The sequence below is a fragment of the Peromyscus maniculatus genome, chromosome 17 (assembly GCF_049852395.1).
Source record: "Peromyscus maniculatus bairdii isolate BWxNUB_F1_BW_parent chromosome 17, HU_Pman_BW_mat_3.1, whole genome shotgun sequence".
In the NCBI taxonomy this organism is placed as follows: domain Eukaryota; kingdom Metazoa; phylum Chordata; class Mammalia; order Rodentia; family Cricetidae; genus Peromyscus; species Peromyscus maniculatus.
In genome coordinates this window covers 57,494,162-57,508,337 of record NC_134868.1, presented here as the reverse complement: position 1 = coordinate 57,508,337, position 14,176 = coordinate 57,494,162, and the positions used below count along the sequence as shown (strand labels likewise).

The window sequence follows — 14,176 nt, the reverse complement described above, 5'->3', positions numbered from 1 at the left end:
CAGGAACCAAAACCTTGCTCTTCATCAGTTCAAAAGACTATATAGTCTTCTGAAAATGGAAGTGATAGCATCTCTATAGTAACAACTATATAAAAGTTTAATCTCCAAAACTAATGAAAATCAACCTTTTATAAAAAAAAAATATATACTACAAGCCGAGTGGTGGTGTACATCGGCCATCCCGGAACTTGGAAGCTTGAAGTAGGAGGACTATGAACAAGTTCAAGGCCAGCCTCTATGCAATGAGTTCTAAGGTAGCCAGGGGCTATATGAGAGACCCTGTCTATAAATAAGTAAATAAATAAATAAGCAAGCTAGCCAAGTATGGTGGTGCACACCTTTAGTTGCAGCACATTGGAGGCAGAGGCAGGTGGATATTCAGAGGTCAGCCTGGTCTACAAAGAAAGTTCCAGGCCAGCCAGGGCCATGTAGTAAGCTTGTCTTAAAAAACTTTAAAAAAGAAAAAGAAAAACGTTTTCTTATCTACTTAGTTCCTTTTGTATAAAATATAGCTTTCCCCTTTTAAAATATTAGCACAGTATCTCAGTGGCACACATCAGGTACTGCCAACACCACAGGGACCTGATGCCGTCACAGGGCCACCTGCAGAGTCATTAGCTTCCATTAAGTGCGGGCTGTAATGAATAGGGAGAAAAATGGATGGTTTGGAAGCTCTAGTTTTAAGGCTTTTCCTGGATTACAAGCAGAACCATGCTGATGGAATACACAAACAACTAAGAGTTACGTTGGAGGTCACTGCAGAAGTGCCACACGCACAAAAAGAGCTTATGATGACATGAACACGGTAGTACTGCGTGTGAGATGGGAAGCAGGACAGTGGCTGTGGTCGGCAGTAAGTAATCGAACTGCCAAGTGACGGTGCTATATATAGTCTCCAGTGAAACAGGAGAGCATCTGCATACTTGCAGCCCAGCATGGCTGCTTCTCTAGGGTAACTTGGGGAAAATCACACCAGCAGTGTTACTCATCTCTAGAAATCAAAATAGAGTCCATATTCTACAGGTGTCTTTATTTGGTAGTACTGGGGATCAAACCTGGGACCTCATGCATGCTACGAAAGTGCCATGCTACAGTGGTATATCACCCATCCTGAGGCTTTTTTTTTTTTTAATTTTAAAGAAGCTTTATACAATAATAAGGGAACAATTTTTACTTAAGAGGATTACACTTATCTTGTTCAAATAAAGATGAGAATTTATAGCAACACAGAATAAATTTTAGCTTACAGAAATACATAATGAATAGCAAGGTGTAGATGGCGAAATCAGGGGGACAAGGCAGGAATGGGGTTAGAATAAAAGACATGCATACCATGTACAAGAGTTGAAAATGGGCTGAAAAGCAGGCTCCAAGCCTCCTAGCTGCCACAGCAAAGAAGAAAACTCGATTAGGTGAGGAAAATCTCTTGTGATCACATGTAAAAATCTACCAACGGATCCAACATAGTTCTGTGCTCCTGGCCTCAATCCTGAGGGAAATGGTCCTCACAGCACCTTATGAAATAAGGCAGGTGCAATGCCCCCTGTGAGGACGTAAATATCAACAACAGACAACAGAGCACATCCCAGAGTCCCAAGGCAAACCGCATGCTCATGTCAAAACACTCGTGTGCTGACCCAGCAGAAGAAGATGATGCAGTCAAATCCAGCACACTTGAGGCGGCACTGCAGATCCTGGGTGCTGAGACACAATGACGAAACAGTTTTCCTAAGCCTCTAGAATGTCACCAGTCTCATGCTCTTCTTCTCACTGAATATGCAGGAGAGGCCTCTAGGCACTCCATGATTATTTGTGATATAGAAAAAGGATGAACACATAAAGATCAAAACCTTTTTTAGAAAAATACAGAACATTTCAAGTGCCATCCTTGCACAGTGGCCATCCCAATCTTCTCTGTATGGTTCCAATTTGAGTATATGTGATGCCAAGGTGAGCCCAAGAACTTACCTTTTATGATGCTGGACAGTAAGATATTTTCATAGATGTAAGGGGGAAAAATGGGTTCACTATTGCAACCTCCATCCCCAGATATAGCCTCTCTGTGTAGTCCTGGCTGTTCTAGAACTCACTCTGTAGACCAGGTTGGTCTTGAACTCACAGAGATCTGCCTGTCTCTGAGTGCTGGGATTGAAGGCATGTGCCACCACTTCCCAGCTGCAAATTCTTTAGACAATTTTGGAAATTTTATTTATTATTTTCATGTGTATGAGTGTTTTGCCTGCTTTATGCCTGTGCACCGTGTGTGTGCAGTATCCACAGTGGCCAGCAGAGGGTATAAAATACCCCAAGACTGGAGTTACAGATGATTGTGAGCTGCCATGTGAGTGCTGGGAATTGATCCCAGGTCCTCTGGAAGAGCAGCCAGATATTCTTGACAGCTGAGCCATCTCCTCAGGCCCCATTATCACAAGGTCTAAAACATGTTTATTTTAAAATATAAATTTCTGACATAGTAAATTCTGATGACCACTATTATATACTACAGATACATGGGGTTCCTGAGACAAAGGCATAGACAGTGAATACTGAAAGTTATAGTCATATAGTTTTTCACACATACTCAGCATTGAAGAGTAAAGGTCAATGGCTCAGACACTATGTACATGCAAATAAAACTTTATACAGGCCTGGCTTATTGGCTCTAATCGGCTGCTCCAATATAGGTTCTGGGGGGAATATATTCTACACACTATTCCTTAAAACTGAGCCTTTGAAAACAATAGACAAAAAATCCAAGGTACATTCTTGGTTAAGATCAAATTTAAATTAGGACAGATCTTATATACTATCCTAGTTATCTGACAACTGAAAGAGACAGTATCTTTTTATGAATCTGACAATCTCCCTATGGGAAGACTGGCTACTTAAAAAGCCTTAGAAGAAAGACAAATCTGCCATGCCCTCTATTAAGAATAGACATGGTATCTTTACTGTGAAATAGCCCTTAGTGCTAGAATTAAAACTTCTGCCGTGGCTATACAACTAACTTTGGGATATGTACTAGAGTATCACTCAATCATAAAAAGGAATGAAACAGCGACAAATGCCACTATGTGAGTGAATCTCAAAAACACTGTGCTCAGTCAAACAAGCCAGACACAAAGGGCCACATATTACAGAAAATGTTATATGCTATATGGAATGTGCAGAATATGCAGGTCTGGAGGTTAGTGGATACCAGGGGCTGAAGAGGAGGGGGAACTGGGAAGTGCTTATGGGCCCATGATTTTCTTTGAGGTGGTGAAATGTTTTAGAACTAGATAAAGGGGGTGGCTGTACAATACTGGGACCATGCTAATCACTATAAATTTGTACACTTAAAAAAAAAATCAACACAGCAAGCAAGACCCTCCAAGGGATATAACCCACTAGTTATATCCCCTGGGACAGCTGCACCATTTGACAAGTGTAATGTCACAGAGAGCTGCACACCAGGAAACTGCCGACATCTGGAAGACAGGATGATGCCTGGCTCTGAGCTGTGACTCCTGAAGTCATCTCTGCAGGCCTCTCCCAGTGCGACAGACAACTCAGTTTTATCTAGTGCCGTGGTTCTCAACCTCCCTAATGCTGTGACCCTCTCATACAGTTCCTTAGGCTGTGCTGACCCCCAACCTATTTTTTTGCTACTTCAAACTGCAATTTTGCTACTGTTATGAATTGTAATGTAAATATGTGGCATGCAGGACAACTGATTTGTGACCCCTGGGAAAAGGTTGTTTGACTCCCAAAGGGGTCGTGACCCATAGGTTGAGAACCACATCTAGTGCAAAGCGCATTATGTGATGGATGCGAGTACACCTCGGGCACTCAAAGAGGTTCTGAATGGCCTCTGTGTTAGCTAAAGAGTGGGCAGAGTGCAGACAGGAAGGTAAACAGACCTCCCTTCAATCTATTAAAACTGGCCTATCTGTATAGGATACCCCCACCAACTGCAGACCTCAAGGGAGGGCCAAGGTGCTAGTCCAGCAGGAGCTGCAGCGACACCCATGGAGGAAGAGCAAGGCGTTGGCAGCACAGTCACATAGTCTGATGTCAGCCTTTACAGACGCTGTCATTAAAGAATGATATCCGGATGCCGGCATGGTAGTGCATGCCTTTAGTCCCAGCACTTGGGAGGCAGAGGAGGACCAAGCTCTGTGAGTCTGGGGACAGCCTGGTCTACATAATGAGTTCCTGACCAGTTAATGTGACATAGTGAGATCCTCCACCCACCTCACCACCCCAGAAAAAAAGTGCCTGGCAAGGTGGCTCGGTGTGCTCACCCCACAAGCCTGACAACCTGTGTTCAATCTCCAGAAACCATGAGAAGGGGGAAGGAGAGAGCTGATGCCACAGATGTCTTCTCCACATGTCTGCCTCACAATAAAAAATATTTTTATAAGGTTTATTTTAATTTTATGTGCATGTTTCATGTGCACGTCTGGTGCCCATGAAAGCCAGAAAAGGGTGACAGATCCCCTTTAACTGGAGTTAAAGACAGTTGTGAGCTGCTGTGTGGGTGATGGAAACCCCCTGCTGAGCCATTTCTCCAGCCCCAATAATAAATGTTTTTTAAAACCAATCAGCAGCAGCTAAATCTAGAGAGTGCTTGCTTTAAAAACCAGCTAAGAGAAACCAGGTGGTGGCAGGGTACACCTTTAATCCCAGTGCTCGGGAGGCAGAAGCAGGCAGGTCTGTGTGAGTTCGAGGCCAGCCTGGTTTACAGAATGAGTTCCAGGACAGGTATGGCTATACAGAGAAACCCTGTCTCAAAAAACCAACCAACCAACCAAAAAACCAAAAAGCTACTAGAACTCAGGTTCAATGGGAAGGGGAATTGGTAAAACTTTAAGAAAAATGGCTTATAAATTAAAAATTTACAGGAAAATAAAAAGAGTTCCAAGTCCATCCATGTAGTAGATGAGAAATCCATGTCAAGGTCTACTCAGGCAAGTGATTCCATTACAGCTTAGCTTTAATGGGACCAAAGTACTAGAGAGCATTTTCCATGTTTCCTTATTTTAGTGTTTTAAAATGCATAGAATTTTTTAGTGTAATTCTTTATATTTATTTATTTACTTATTTGTTTTGTGTGCATATGCCACAATGTGTTTGTGTGTGTACGTCAGAAAACAACTTGTATTGTTGGTCTTCCTTATTTACCACATGGATTCCGGGGATTGAACTCAGGTGGTCAGGCTTGGTGGCAGGTGCCCTTACCTGCAGAAACATCTCACTAGCTCCTAAAATGTACCAAATTCTTGAAATAAAAACTGGGAGAGTACAGTTGACCTCAAGAATTGGCTATTAGTATTAGAACTATTCCTGGAAATGATATTTTAAAAAAGACTTTTTTATTTTGAGACCGGGTCTCACTACGTAGCCTGGCCTGGAACTTGTTATGTAGACCAGGCTGGCCTTGAACTCTGAGATCTGATGCCTCTGACTCCCAAGTGCTGGGATTTAAAATGTGTGTCTGCATGCTGGGCTACACACACACACACACACACACACACAGGAGCATACATATGCCCCACAGATCAGAAGAATACATTGGATGCCCTGAAGCTGGAGTTACAGGCAATGAAGCTGCCTGATGCTGAGTTTGAGAACAGAACTCAGATTACTTTTAACTGCTGAGCTATCACTTCAGCCTGGCGTGGTCGATTTTACTTGTGTTAACCCTTTTGGTCAACTAAATTGAAAAAAAACAAACAAACAAAAAAAAAAACCTTCACTCTAAGAAAACCATTTCAGGAAGAGACCAATGGAGCTCCTCCGGGGACAACCTCTTGGGTGCGTTCTTTGCCTAACATTTCCAATAGCTCATCTGCATCACTTTCAGATGTTTCCAAATTAAATTTACAGTAGACCACTGTTACAAGTGCCTCAAGTCACTGATTAGTGTTTTCATAGTCTCCCACGGAGCTCAATACAGTTCCTCACAGACAACTGTGGCTGTTCAGAACTGTTTCAGCAACTGAATACAGAAAACAGAACAGGTGACCTTCTGAGTAGTGGGAAGCTGGAACTTCAAACGCTTAATGAGTTATCTTGTAAAAACAGCACACAATTCAGGCACAAGGGTGCTCCTATATAAGATTTTTAAAAAGCATCTGTAAAATGTCCTTCCAGAGACATCTCCTCTTAGGCTCACAGGACAGCCATTTGATCAATTTGTGGCCCACTTTAGGTTTGACTGTGCTTTGGCATGTGCAGGCCTGGAGAGTGGGTCGTTAAATCCAAATGCTTCCGGATCTTCAGCCTCCCACATTTCCTTCCCACGTTAAGTTCCTGTTCGAATGCACAGGTGAGTGGCTTGGCCGCTGGGTCTGCTGGCTGCTGGTCAGAGGAGTCTTTCGGCTGCTCTTCTTCATTATGTCTTGGTTTCTGGGTTCATACCTTCTGGTTCTCCAGCCTCACCCTTCTCGGTATCCGTTCCCCCTCCCTAAGAGGTTCTCAGCCCTCCGCTTTCCTCTACACAAACAGACACCGCTCTAGGGACAGAGACAAAACTTGTCCTCCTGGGCTCCCATCCAGCCTCTCAGAGCATGGCTACCCCGAGGTCCAAAGAACGGGGCTGTCAAGCGTCCCTCCCGCGCGGTCTAGGCCTTTTGCACAGCCCTACTCGGCTAACCCTCCTCTACCTCGGGGTCTTGCCCGTCTCTCCCGGTCTCCAGGAGCCCCAGCCTGACTCCGGCTCTGGAAGAGAGCGGGCAATCGGTGACATCCTCTCCCGGCGCCCGCAGCGGCGCGGATCGCAAACCATCCTCACCCCGCAGAGCCTCGCGCGCCACCTCCCCGGGACCGCTTCCTTCCACCTCTTCCAGAAACCCGGGCGGACCGGGAGCTTGCAGAGCTCGGCCAGCTCCGCCCCAGTCGGCGTCACTGTCCACTCCTGCCGCGGGTCGGCTCCGCCCACCGGGCAGGTGGCACCCGGCTCACTCTCAGCCCCGTCCCGCCCTCCGGTCAGGTCAGCCCCGGGCCGATCGGGCGCCGTTGCCCTCCCGGAGACCCAACCGGGCTCCTCGCACCTCACAGGCAGGGCCATGCCTCTCCAAGTCAACCGCGCCCCTCCCTCCGCACCCCGATGGGGACACCCGGCCTCCTCCGTTCGGTTATCCTGAAGCCGGCACAGAGCGGTGACCTCCGCGCCCGGCTCTGGCCGCACCTGCCAAGCGCAAACCCCGCCACCTACCATGCTCCCCAACGCTGCCGGAGCGGCTTCGATTTTCTGCGCAAGCGCACGCCGCTCTCCCCTGCGCAGGCGAACGCCGCCGCGGCGAGCAGCAGGTTCTCGGCGCAGGCGCAGTACACCGACGCTCACTTTGGCGGACTGGGACGCTCGCCCAGTCTCCAGCTCTCTGAGTGCGGTGCAGACCGGCGCCCTTCCTGTCCGAGGCACGGCGCTTTGGGCAAACCGTGACCTCCCTGTCGGAGGCCGTGGCTGTTTTCTGGCTCCGAGGCTACGCACCGACTAGAAGGAGATTGGCCGGCCGGCTCTAGAAACTACAGTTCCCGGCGAGCACCGCGCCGCGCGAAGGCCGACGGAGCTGTCCACCGGCAGCCTGCTTAAAGGGGCCGCGACTGGTTTTTCAGCTGCACGTCAGTCAGAAGAGCCTGAAGTAAGAAGAGGGCGGTGCCGTCCTCCGTGTCCTGGTCCCACGCCCATGAACGGGATGTGATGTGGGCAGGTCCACGTTTGTCCTGCTCACTGCGCCGTGGAGCTCCCGATCCGGGACAGCGATGCTGAGGTCTCATGTCCAGACAGCGGCCTCCTCCACCGGGGTGAGCTCTGCGGGTGCGGGACTCCTGTCCTGAGACTCGCTCCATCGGGGTCCCCATCCGGGGAGCTCAATCCTGGGGACTCCTACCCGGGGATCCTTCACGGTTTGTCTCTTCCAAGGGGGAGGGTCCTTCCTTGGGGGCCCCCTTTGTCCACTTTCCCGTGGGGGGCTCCTTCCCGGGAAGTTCCCCTTTCCAGGGGCTTCTTTTCTCGGGGGCTCCCCTTTGCAAGACTTCACTCGGACTGGACGGTTCAGCTCCCCGAGCCTCCCGTTTTTGCTCGTCCCTGAAATTTTGTGTCGATTCCGGGTCCTGCCCTGTGGGGTACTAAGGCAGACAGCCTCTTTTTAAAGGTATACCTGGAAACGGACACCCCAAGATTGTTTTTCATAAGGAAGTGCGGTGCCCTGCAACCCTTGACTTAAGCTTATACAGCCTGGGAGGTGTCACAGTCAACAAGCAACCAAGAGAGCTTGCACGTTCCCTCATAATTCTTCATTTAGGTGTAGGGGTTTGTTTGTTTGTTTGTTTGTTTGTTTGTTTGTTTGTGTAACAATCAAGGAAGTTGAAAGGGACCTGGAAGGTCACCCTAGCACCGTAGGTTTAACCTCCGGCTCCAGCCTCCGGCTGCTGCTTCGCAGCATCAGCCAACTCTTGAAAGAAGGGTAGGACCACGTGCATAGAGCCTAGTGGCTTTATTTTCAGCATCCAGCTCGTCTGTCTGGGGCACAGTGTAGGTTTGCTTACTTACCAGAGAAATATTTGCTGCCGATGAAAGGGCCTCTTTCTTCACAGTCTTTTTCTCCTCCTCCTCGGCTTTTTTCCCTCCTAGCCAAGGGAAGAACAAGCACAAGCGGCAGCTAGTGAGTAGGTGCTATCTCCTTTCTCTGTGGACTTGAGTTGGTGCCTCCTGAACGAATAACGTAGCGATTTGAACAACCCTTTGAACACCATCAAGACGCTCTGGTTTGTAGGTTATAAGTGAAATCATTGCTCAGCCTCTGTTTTTCTTATCTTTCTTTGGTTTATGACATCTTCTCCCCCCCCCCCCCCACTTCGGAGCTGAGGCTCGAACCCAGGACCTTGCGCTTACTAGGCAAGTGCTCTACCACTGAGCTAAATCTCCAACCCCAGGTTCATGACATCTTATTCCTCATTCATATTATGTTTGTTTGTTTTTTTAAAGTAGTTTCAAGGATTGGCCAACTGGACATGCTCCCTTCCCCTGCCTAAAAGTTAAACACATACTTTAAAACTTTTTTTAGTGGGGAGGTCACAAGAGCGATCTTTTCATTTACTTCTTCTTTCTTGGTCTCTAGTTCTTGTAGTGATTAGGCATGAATAATATGCTTCATCTTTGCCAACTCCCTGCGGTGTTTATGGGGCCACAGGTGCTCTTTTCAATGCATTGTAGAATTTAAAGTGGGCTTGGCTGGTGGTGGCGCACACCTTTAATCCCAGCACTTGGGAGGCAGAGACAGGCGGATCTCTGTGAGTTCAAGGTCAGCCAGGGTTACAGAGTGAGGCCGTCTCAAAAATAAATAAATAAATAAATAAATAAATAAATAAATAAATAAATAACAAATAAATGAACGAGTAAATGAATGAATGAATGAATGAATGAATGGCTTTAAACTAAAGGGTCTAAATTCAGTAATATTCCCTGTTGAGACTTTTCTTTGCTTCTCATCCACCTCTTCCTCTTTAACCTACTCAAATGTACTCTTATAAATAACTTCTACTTTGGAGGCTGAGATAGGAGAATGGGAAGCCTGAAAACAGCCTGGCTTATGTGGTAACTCAGTATTTCAAAAATGAAAAATAAGATTTTTTTTCTTCTTAATAAGTTTTGAAGTAAATTTTATGATTCTTGTGTTTTGTTTTGGAGATAAGGATCTCACTACGTAGCCGTGGCTGTCCTATGATAGTCACTATGTAGACCAGGCTAGCCTCAAACCCCCACAGCTCCACCTGCCTCTGCCTCCTGAGTGTTGGGACTAAAGGCTATGGTTTGTTTTTTGTTTGTTTGTAGTCCAGGCTAGTCTGGAACTTCTATGTGTCCCAGGCTATCCTTAAACTCATGGCTGAGATTATAGGAATGAATCACCGTGCCTGGACAATGATGTGATCCTTATGCTGGAAGAAATGATGTTGCTGTTCTAAATGAAGAGTAGCCACGAGTTTGACTCCCAGAAAGTTTCTTCCTCAACCAAAAAAAGCCAGGCATATAGTCACCTATCTTGAATTCCAGTATTTGGGAGACAGAGGCAGCGGGATCTCTGAGTTTGAAGCCAGATTTAGTCTCAGAGTGAGTTCCAGGACAGTGAAAGCTAGACAGAGAGACCCTGGACCCTGCCTCAAAAACAAGCAACAACAACAAAAAACAAACCAAAACAAAAAATAAGAGAAAACATCTCTGTTTCTGTGCACTTTCCTCATTCAAATGTAAAACCGTGGTGGCTTAGTGTTTTGAGTTGACTCAGCAGTTAAGAGCACTGGCTGCTCTTCTGGAAGACCTGGATTTGATTCCCTGCACCCACAACCACCTGTAACTCCAGTCCCAGCAGATCTGACATGCTCATCTAACTTCCACGGGCACCAGACACACATATAGTACATATACACACCTGCAGCCAAAACACTCATACATATAAGATAAATAAATCTAAAAATGTAATGACTAATATTTTTAAAACTTGTCTTGAGGTGACGGTAGATTCCAGCGTGGTTTTAAGACTAATACAAATTAGGTGCAGTAGACCCCTCACTTGGTTTCTCCAGAGACAGCCCTTTGCCTTCTGGGCTGTATAGAGGCAGAACGTTGTTAGCGGTCAAATTTGGGATGTGCAGATTGTCTAGCTGTGCGAGCCCCAGGTGAGTAAGTGTGGATAAGCACCTCTGCCCTCATCTGGTCCAGGCCTGTCTAGCTCTTGGGAACCTCTCCTACTTTTAGCAGCCATAGCCACCTCCTCCTGCTCCTTACCCTAACAGCCATCATCTAGGTGCATCCCTATCATGTATCATTTTGAGAACATTAAGTGGACTTTACATCGTTTTGCCATTTGGGGGATCTCTCCGGTCAGTGTTGCGATCTATCCAAGCTGTTGGATGCGGCTGTTCAATATTACAGAAAGCCAGCATGTCTTTCCATTTTATTTTTATCATTATTGCTTTTTTGGGAAAATATGCTCTTCTTACGTAGTCCCTAGTGACCTTGAACTCCTGGCTTTTCTGCCTTAGCTTAGCTTCCTGAGTATTGGGATTACAAATATTCGCCATCACACCTGTTATCAAAGTGTCTTTTTAGTAATTAAAAATAACAAACTAGAAATGTTTAGTAATTTCCTAAATTTTTATACTATAATTTAGTCGTCCATAGGATTTTGTAGGCAGATTTTAAAGTAAAGTAAAATGAACTTATGTAAAAGGTGTCATTTGTGTTTTAAGGGTATCTAGATAATTTCAGTTATAAGTATCTTTTATGAAAAATATTACTGTTCGCACAACTGAATCCTCAAAAAGTTGTCATAAAAATTAACTCCCTCCTATGTGAGCTGGAAGGACAGCTGATTTCAGGAACCTGGCTGAGGAAGGCAGCAGAAACGGGTGTAATATGCCATTCTCACAGAGGCTGTTTTTCTGAAGCATGAGGTCGATAAAATAATCACACTTGGAGATCTTGGGGGGGGGGTGAGTGGTGAGAAGCATAAACAAAGGATCCCAGGTCCCTGCCCTCTCTGAGAAGCCACAGTATGTCCTTCTAAAGGAAGGACTATGCCCCTTGGGAGCGGGAGAAGGGTAGCTACTTCGGGAGGCCTAGAGGAGACAGATCCGGTTTATTGCCAGGAAGGAGGAAGTAGTCAGTTTGCATTTGAACTGGTAACCCGGGTGGTAAAGTTGTGTTAACTCTGGCATGCAGTAAAGCTCCTGCAGCGCTGAGCTCTTCCTCCATGCATCCCTAGCCAGCCTGAGCAGCCACCTGCTCAAGCCCTGCTGAAATGGTTGCTTTCAATCAGAAAATGGTCTTGGTGATTTTCATTGTTATTCTGACCACAGTGGCCCTCCTCTGGTTTAACAGTTTTAAGTCAACTTGACACTAGCGAAAATCACCTGAGAGGAGGGAGCCTTAATTAAGAAAATGCCTTCATAAGATTGGGCTGTAGGAGATATTCTTTTTTTGTTGTTGTTGTTTTATCGAGACAGGGTTTCTCTGTGTAGCTTTGCGCCTTTCCTGGAACTCACTTGGTAGCCCAGGTTGGCCTCGAACTCACAAAGATCCGCCTGCCTCTGCCTCCCGAGTGCTGGGATTAAAGGCGTGCGCCACCACCGCCCCGCCGGAGATATTCTTAATTAGTGATTGATGGGGGAGAACCATCTCAATATGAGTGGGGCTACCCCTGGGCTGGTGGTCCTGGGTTCTATAAGAAAACAGGCTGAGCAAGCCATGAGGAGCAAGCCAGTAAGCAGCACCCCTCCGTGGCCTCTGCTTCAGCTCCCGCCTCCAGGTTCCTGCCCTGTTTGAGTTCCTGATTTGACTTCTTTCAGTGATGGACAGTGATTTGGAAGCACAAGCCAAATACCCTTTCCTCCTCCACAAGTTGCTTTGGCCGTGGGATTTAAGAGAATTAACGTGGTGAATCACCTGCATGTAGCAGCCCTCACTAAATGACCAGGCGTCTAGAGTTTTAGAGTTCTCATCTTTTGTTGTTTGTTTGTTTGTTTTCTGAGACAGGGTTTCTCTGTGCAGCCCTGGCTGCCTGGAACTCACTTTGTTGACCAGGCTGGCCTCAAACTCAGAGATCCAAGTTCTCATGTTTGTTTTTTGTTAGCCTGTCTCCATTGGCTTCCCTTCCTGGTTTTGTCGGGATGCAGTCTCTAGAAATGCCTCCTTTTATTTGTGTGGTATCTAGCCTGCTTGTCTGGAAAATCACTGGGGTGAGCAGTGAGTAGCTATGTGGTTTAGGAGGCAGGTTCCCAGGGAGATGAAGTGCTGGCGTGTTTGTGGGTGGAGGAGGTCTTGTAGGCATGGCGTTCACCTGGGGGCTCTGTTCAGAGGTCAGGTGGACTGTGTCAGTGTTATGCGGTTTCCTGTGAGCTATAAATTGTGCGAGGTGCTATGCTTTGCTTCCTCTGTGGCCAAAACTCCTTGTGACCAGGGGTTCCGTGTCCAGCCGATTCCATGGAGGACTCCTAGAGTTTAACTTACTGGACCTCTCTAATCTTTGTTTCTTCTGCCGTCTGTTTTTCAGCCTCCAAGGTCATTCTTTCTCGGTGACCATAACTGAGCGCTGCAGCCACCAGCTTTGAAGACATTACTTTCACCTGCCCTGAACAGTGTCTTCCAGCCTCAGCCACCGCTGGCACCAAGACCTTCCTCACACCCCAAAACGAGACATCCGAAACCAGGTTCTCTGCCTTTTTTTTTTTTTTCCCCAAACACTGATGTGTTTGTGTTAGGTGTCCCTTCAAAGGAAAAGAGAATGAGACCGAATTTCAGTGGAAATTCAGTGGTGGAAAAGGTTTGAACATTTGGTTAAGTCCTAGAGTTCCAGGCCTGGTCAGACGCTTGTGAATTTTTTAAATTCTCATGTCTACTATGGCTGATGTGGGAAAAAATGACAATACTCCAAAAGGATTTGGAGAGCAAGCCGAGTGGCTGAGCATACCACTCAGCGTCTCAGAAGACAGTGGCTTCCATATGGTGGGAAAGGTGATTCTTTTCTTCTCCTGTTTTTGTTTTGTTTTTTGTTTTTTGTTTTTTGAGACAGGGTTTCTCTGTGTTGCCCTGGCTGTCCTGGAACTCTGTAGACCGGGCTGGCCTCGAACTCACAAGGATCTGCCTGCCTCTGCCTCCTGAGTGCTGGGATCAAAGCGTGCACCACCACCACCACCCGGCATGTGGTTCCTCTTAAGTAGAATAGTTTTTGTCTTTCACACGTGGTCAGTTTATGAAGCTGTGTGTGATTTACTTACTGTTTTAGTTGTTGGGTTGTTTTGAGACAAGACATTATGTGTCTTAAGCTGGCCTTGAACTCCCAATCCAGTCTTTCATTTTCCCTCGTCTATGTCCTGGGATGACAGGCATGTGACATGTTGTCTGGAGAGGCTATATTTTTCAACTTTTAAAATTGTCTGTAGCTGGGCGGTGGTGGCGCACGCCTTTAATCCCAGCACTCGGGAGGCAGAGGCAGGCGGATCTCTGTGAGTTCAAGGCCAGCCTGGTCTATAGAGTGAGATCCAGGACAGCCAGGACTACACAGAGAAACCCTATCTTGGAAATAAATAAATAAATAAATAAATAAATAAATAAATAAATACAATTGTCTCTAACGTCAGCTGGAACTCCTTACTCTCCACTTACGGTCCTTTAATATTCAGGGTTTGGTGG

General features: G+C 46.5%; 2 protein-coding genes and 1 pseudogene across 10 annotated transcripts in view; 1 reads left to right on the top strand and 2 right to left on the bottom strand.

Annotated features, from left to right (window-relative positions):
• Dcun1d2 (defective in cullin neddylation 1 domain containing 2) overlaps positions 1 to 7,331 on the bottom strand; it is a 31,165-nt gene extending 23,834 nt beyond the window's left edge. For 4 of the 7 annotated variants that reach the window (XM_006981293.4, XM_076553702.1, XM_076553706.1 and 1 more), the window contains exon 1: positions 7,202 to 7,331. In XM_006981293.4, the coding sequence (XP_006981355.1) occupies positions 7,202 to 7,204 (3 nt within the window). In that variant the 5' untranslated portion in view covers positions 7,205 to 7,331. Of the gene's footprint in view, positions 1 to 1,332; positions 1,383 to 7,201 lie in introns of all 7 variants that reach the window. The other 3 variants (XM_076553703.1, XM_076553705.1, XM_006981294.4) reach the window with 2 other exon arrangements.
• Positions 1,860 to 1,958, bottom strand: LOC121823611 (U6 spliceosomal RNA; annotated as a pseudogene).
• A 320-nt stretch (positions 7,332 to 7,651) lies between the features above and the next one.
• Positions 7,652 to 14,176, top strand: part of Slc9d1 (solute carrier family 9 member D1) — a 40,988-nt gene continuing 34,463 nt past the window's right edge. Inside the window, exons 1-2 of one of the 3 annotated variants that reach the window (XM_006981292.4) lie at positions 7,652 to 7,791; positions 13,038 to 13,194. The gene's annotated coding sequence lies outside the window, so the exon portion shown is untranslated. Of the gene's footprint in view, positions 7,894 to 13,037; positions 13,195 to 14,176 lie in introns of all 3 variants that reach the window. The other 2 variants (XM_042262976.2, XM_076553701.1) reach the window with 2 other exon arrangements.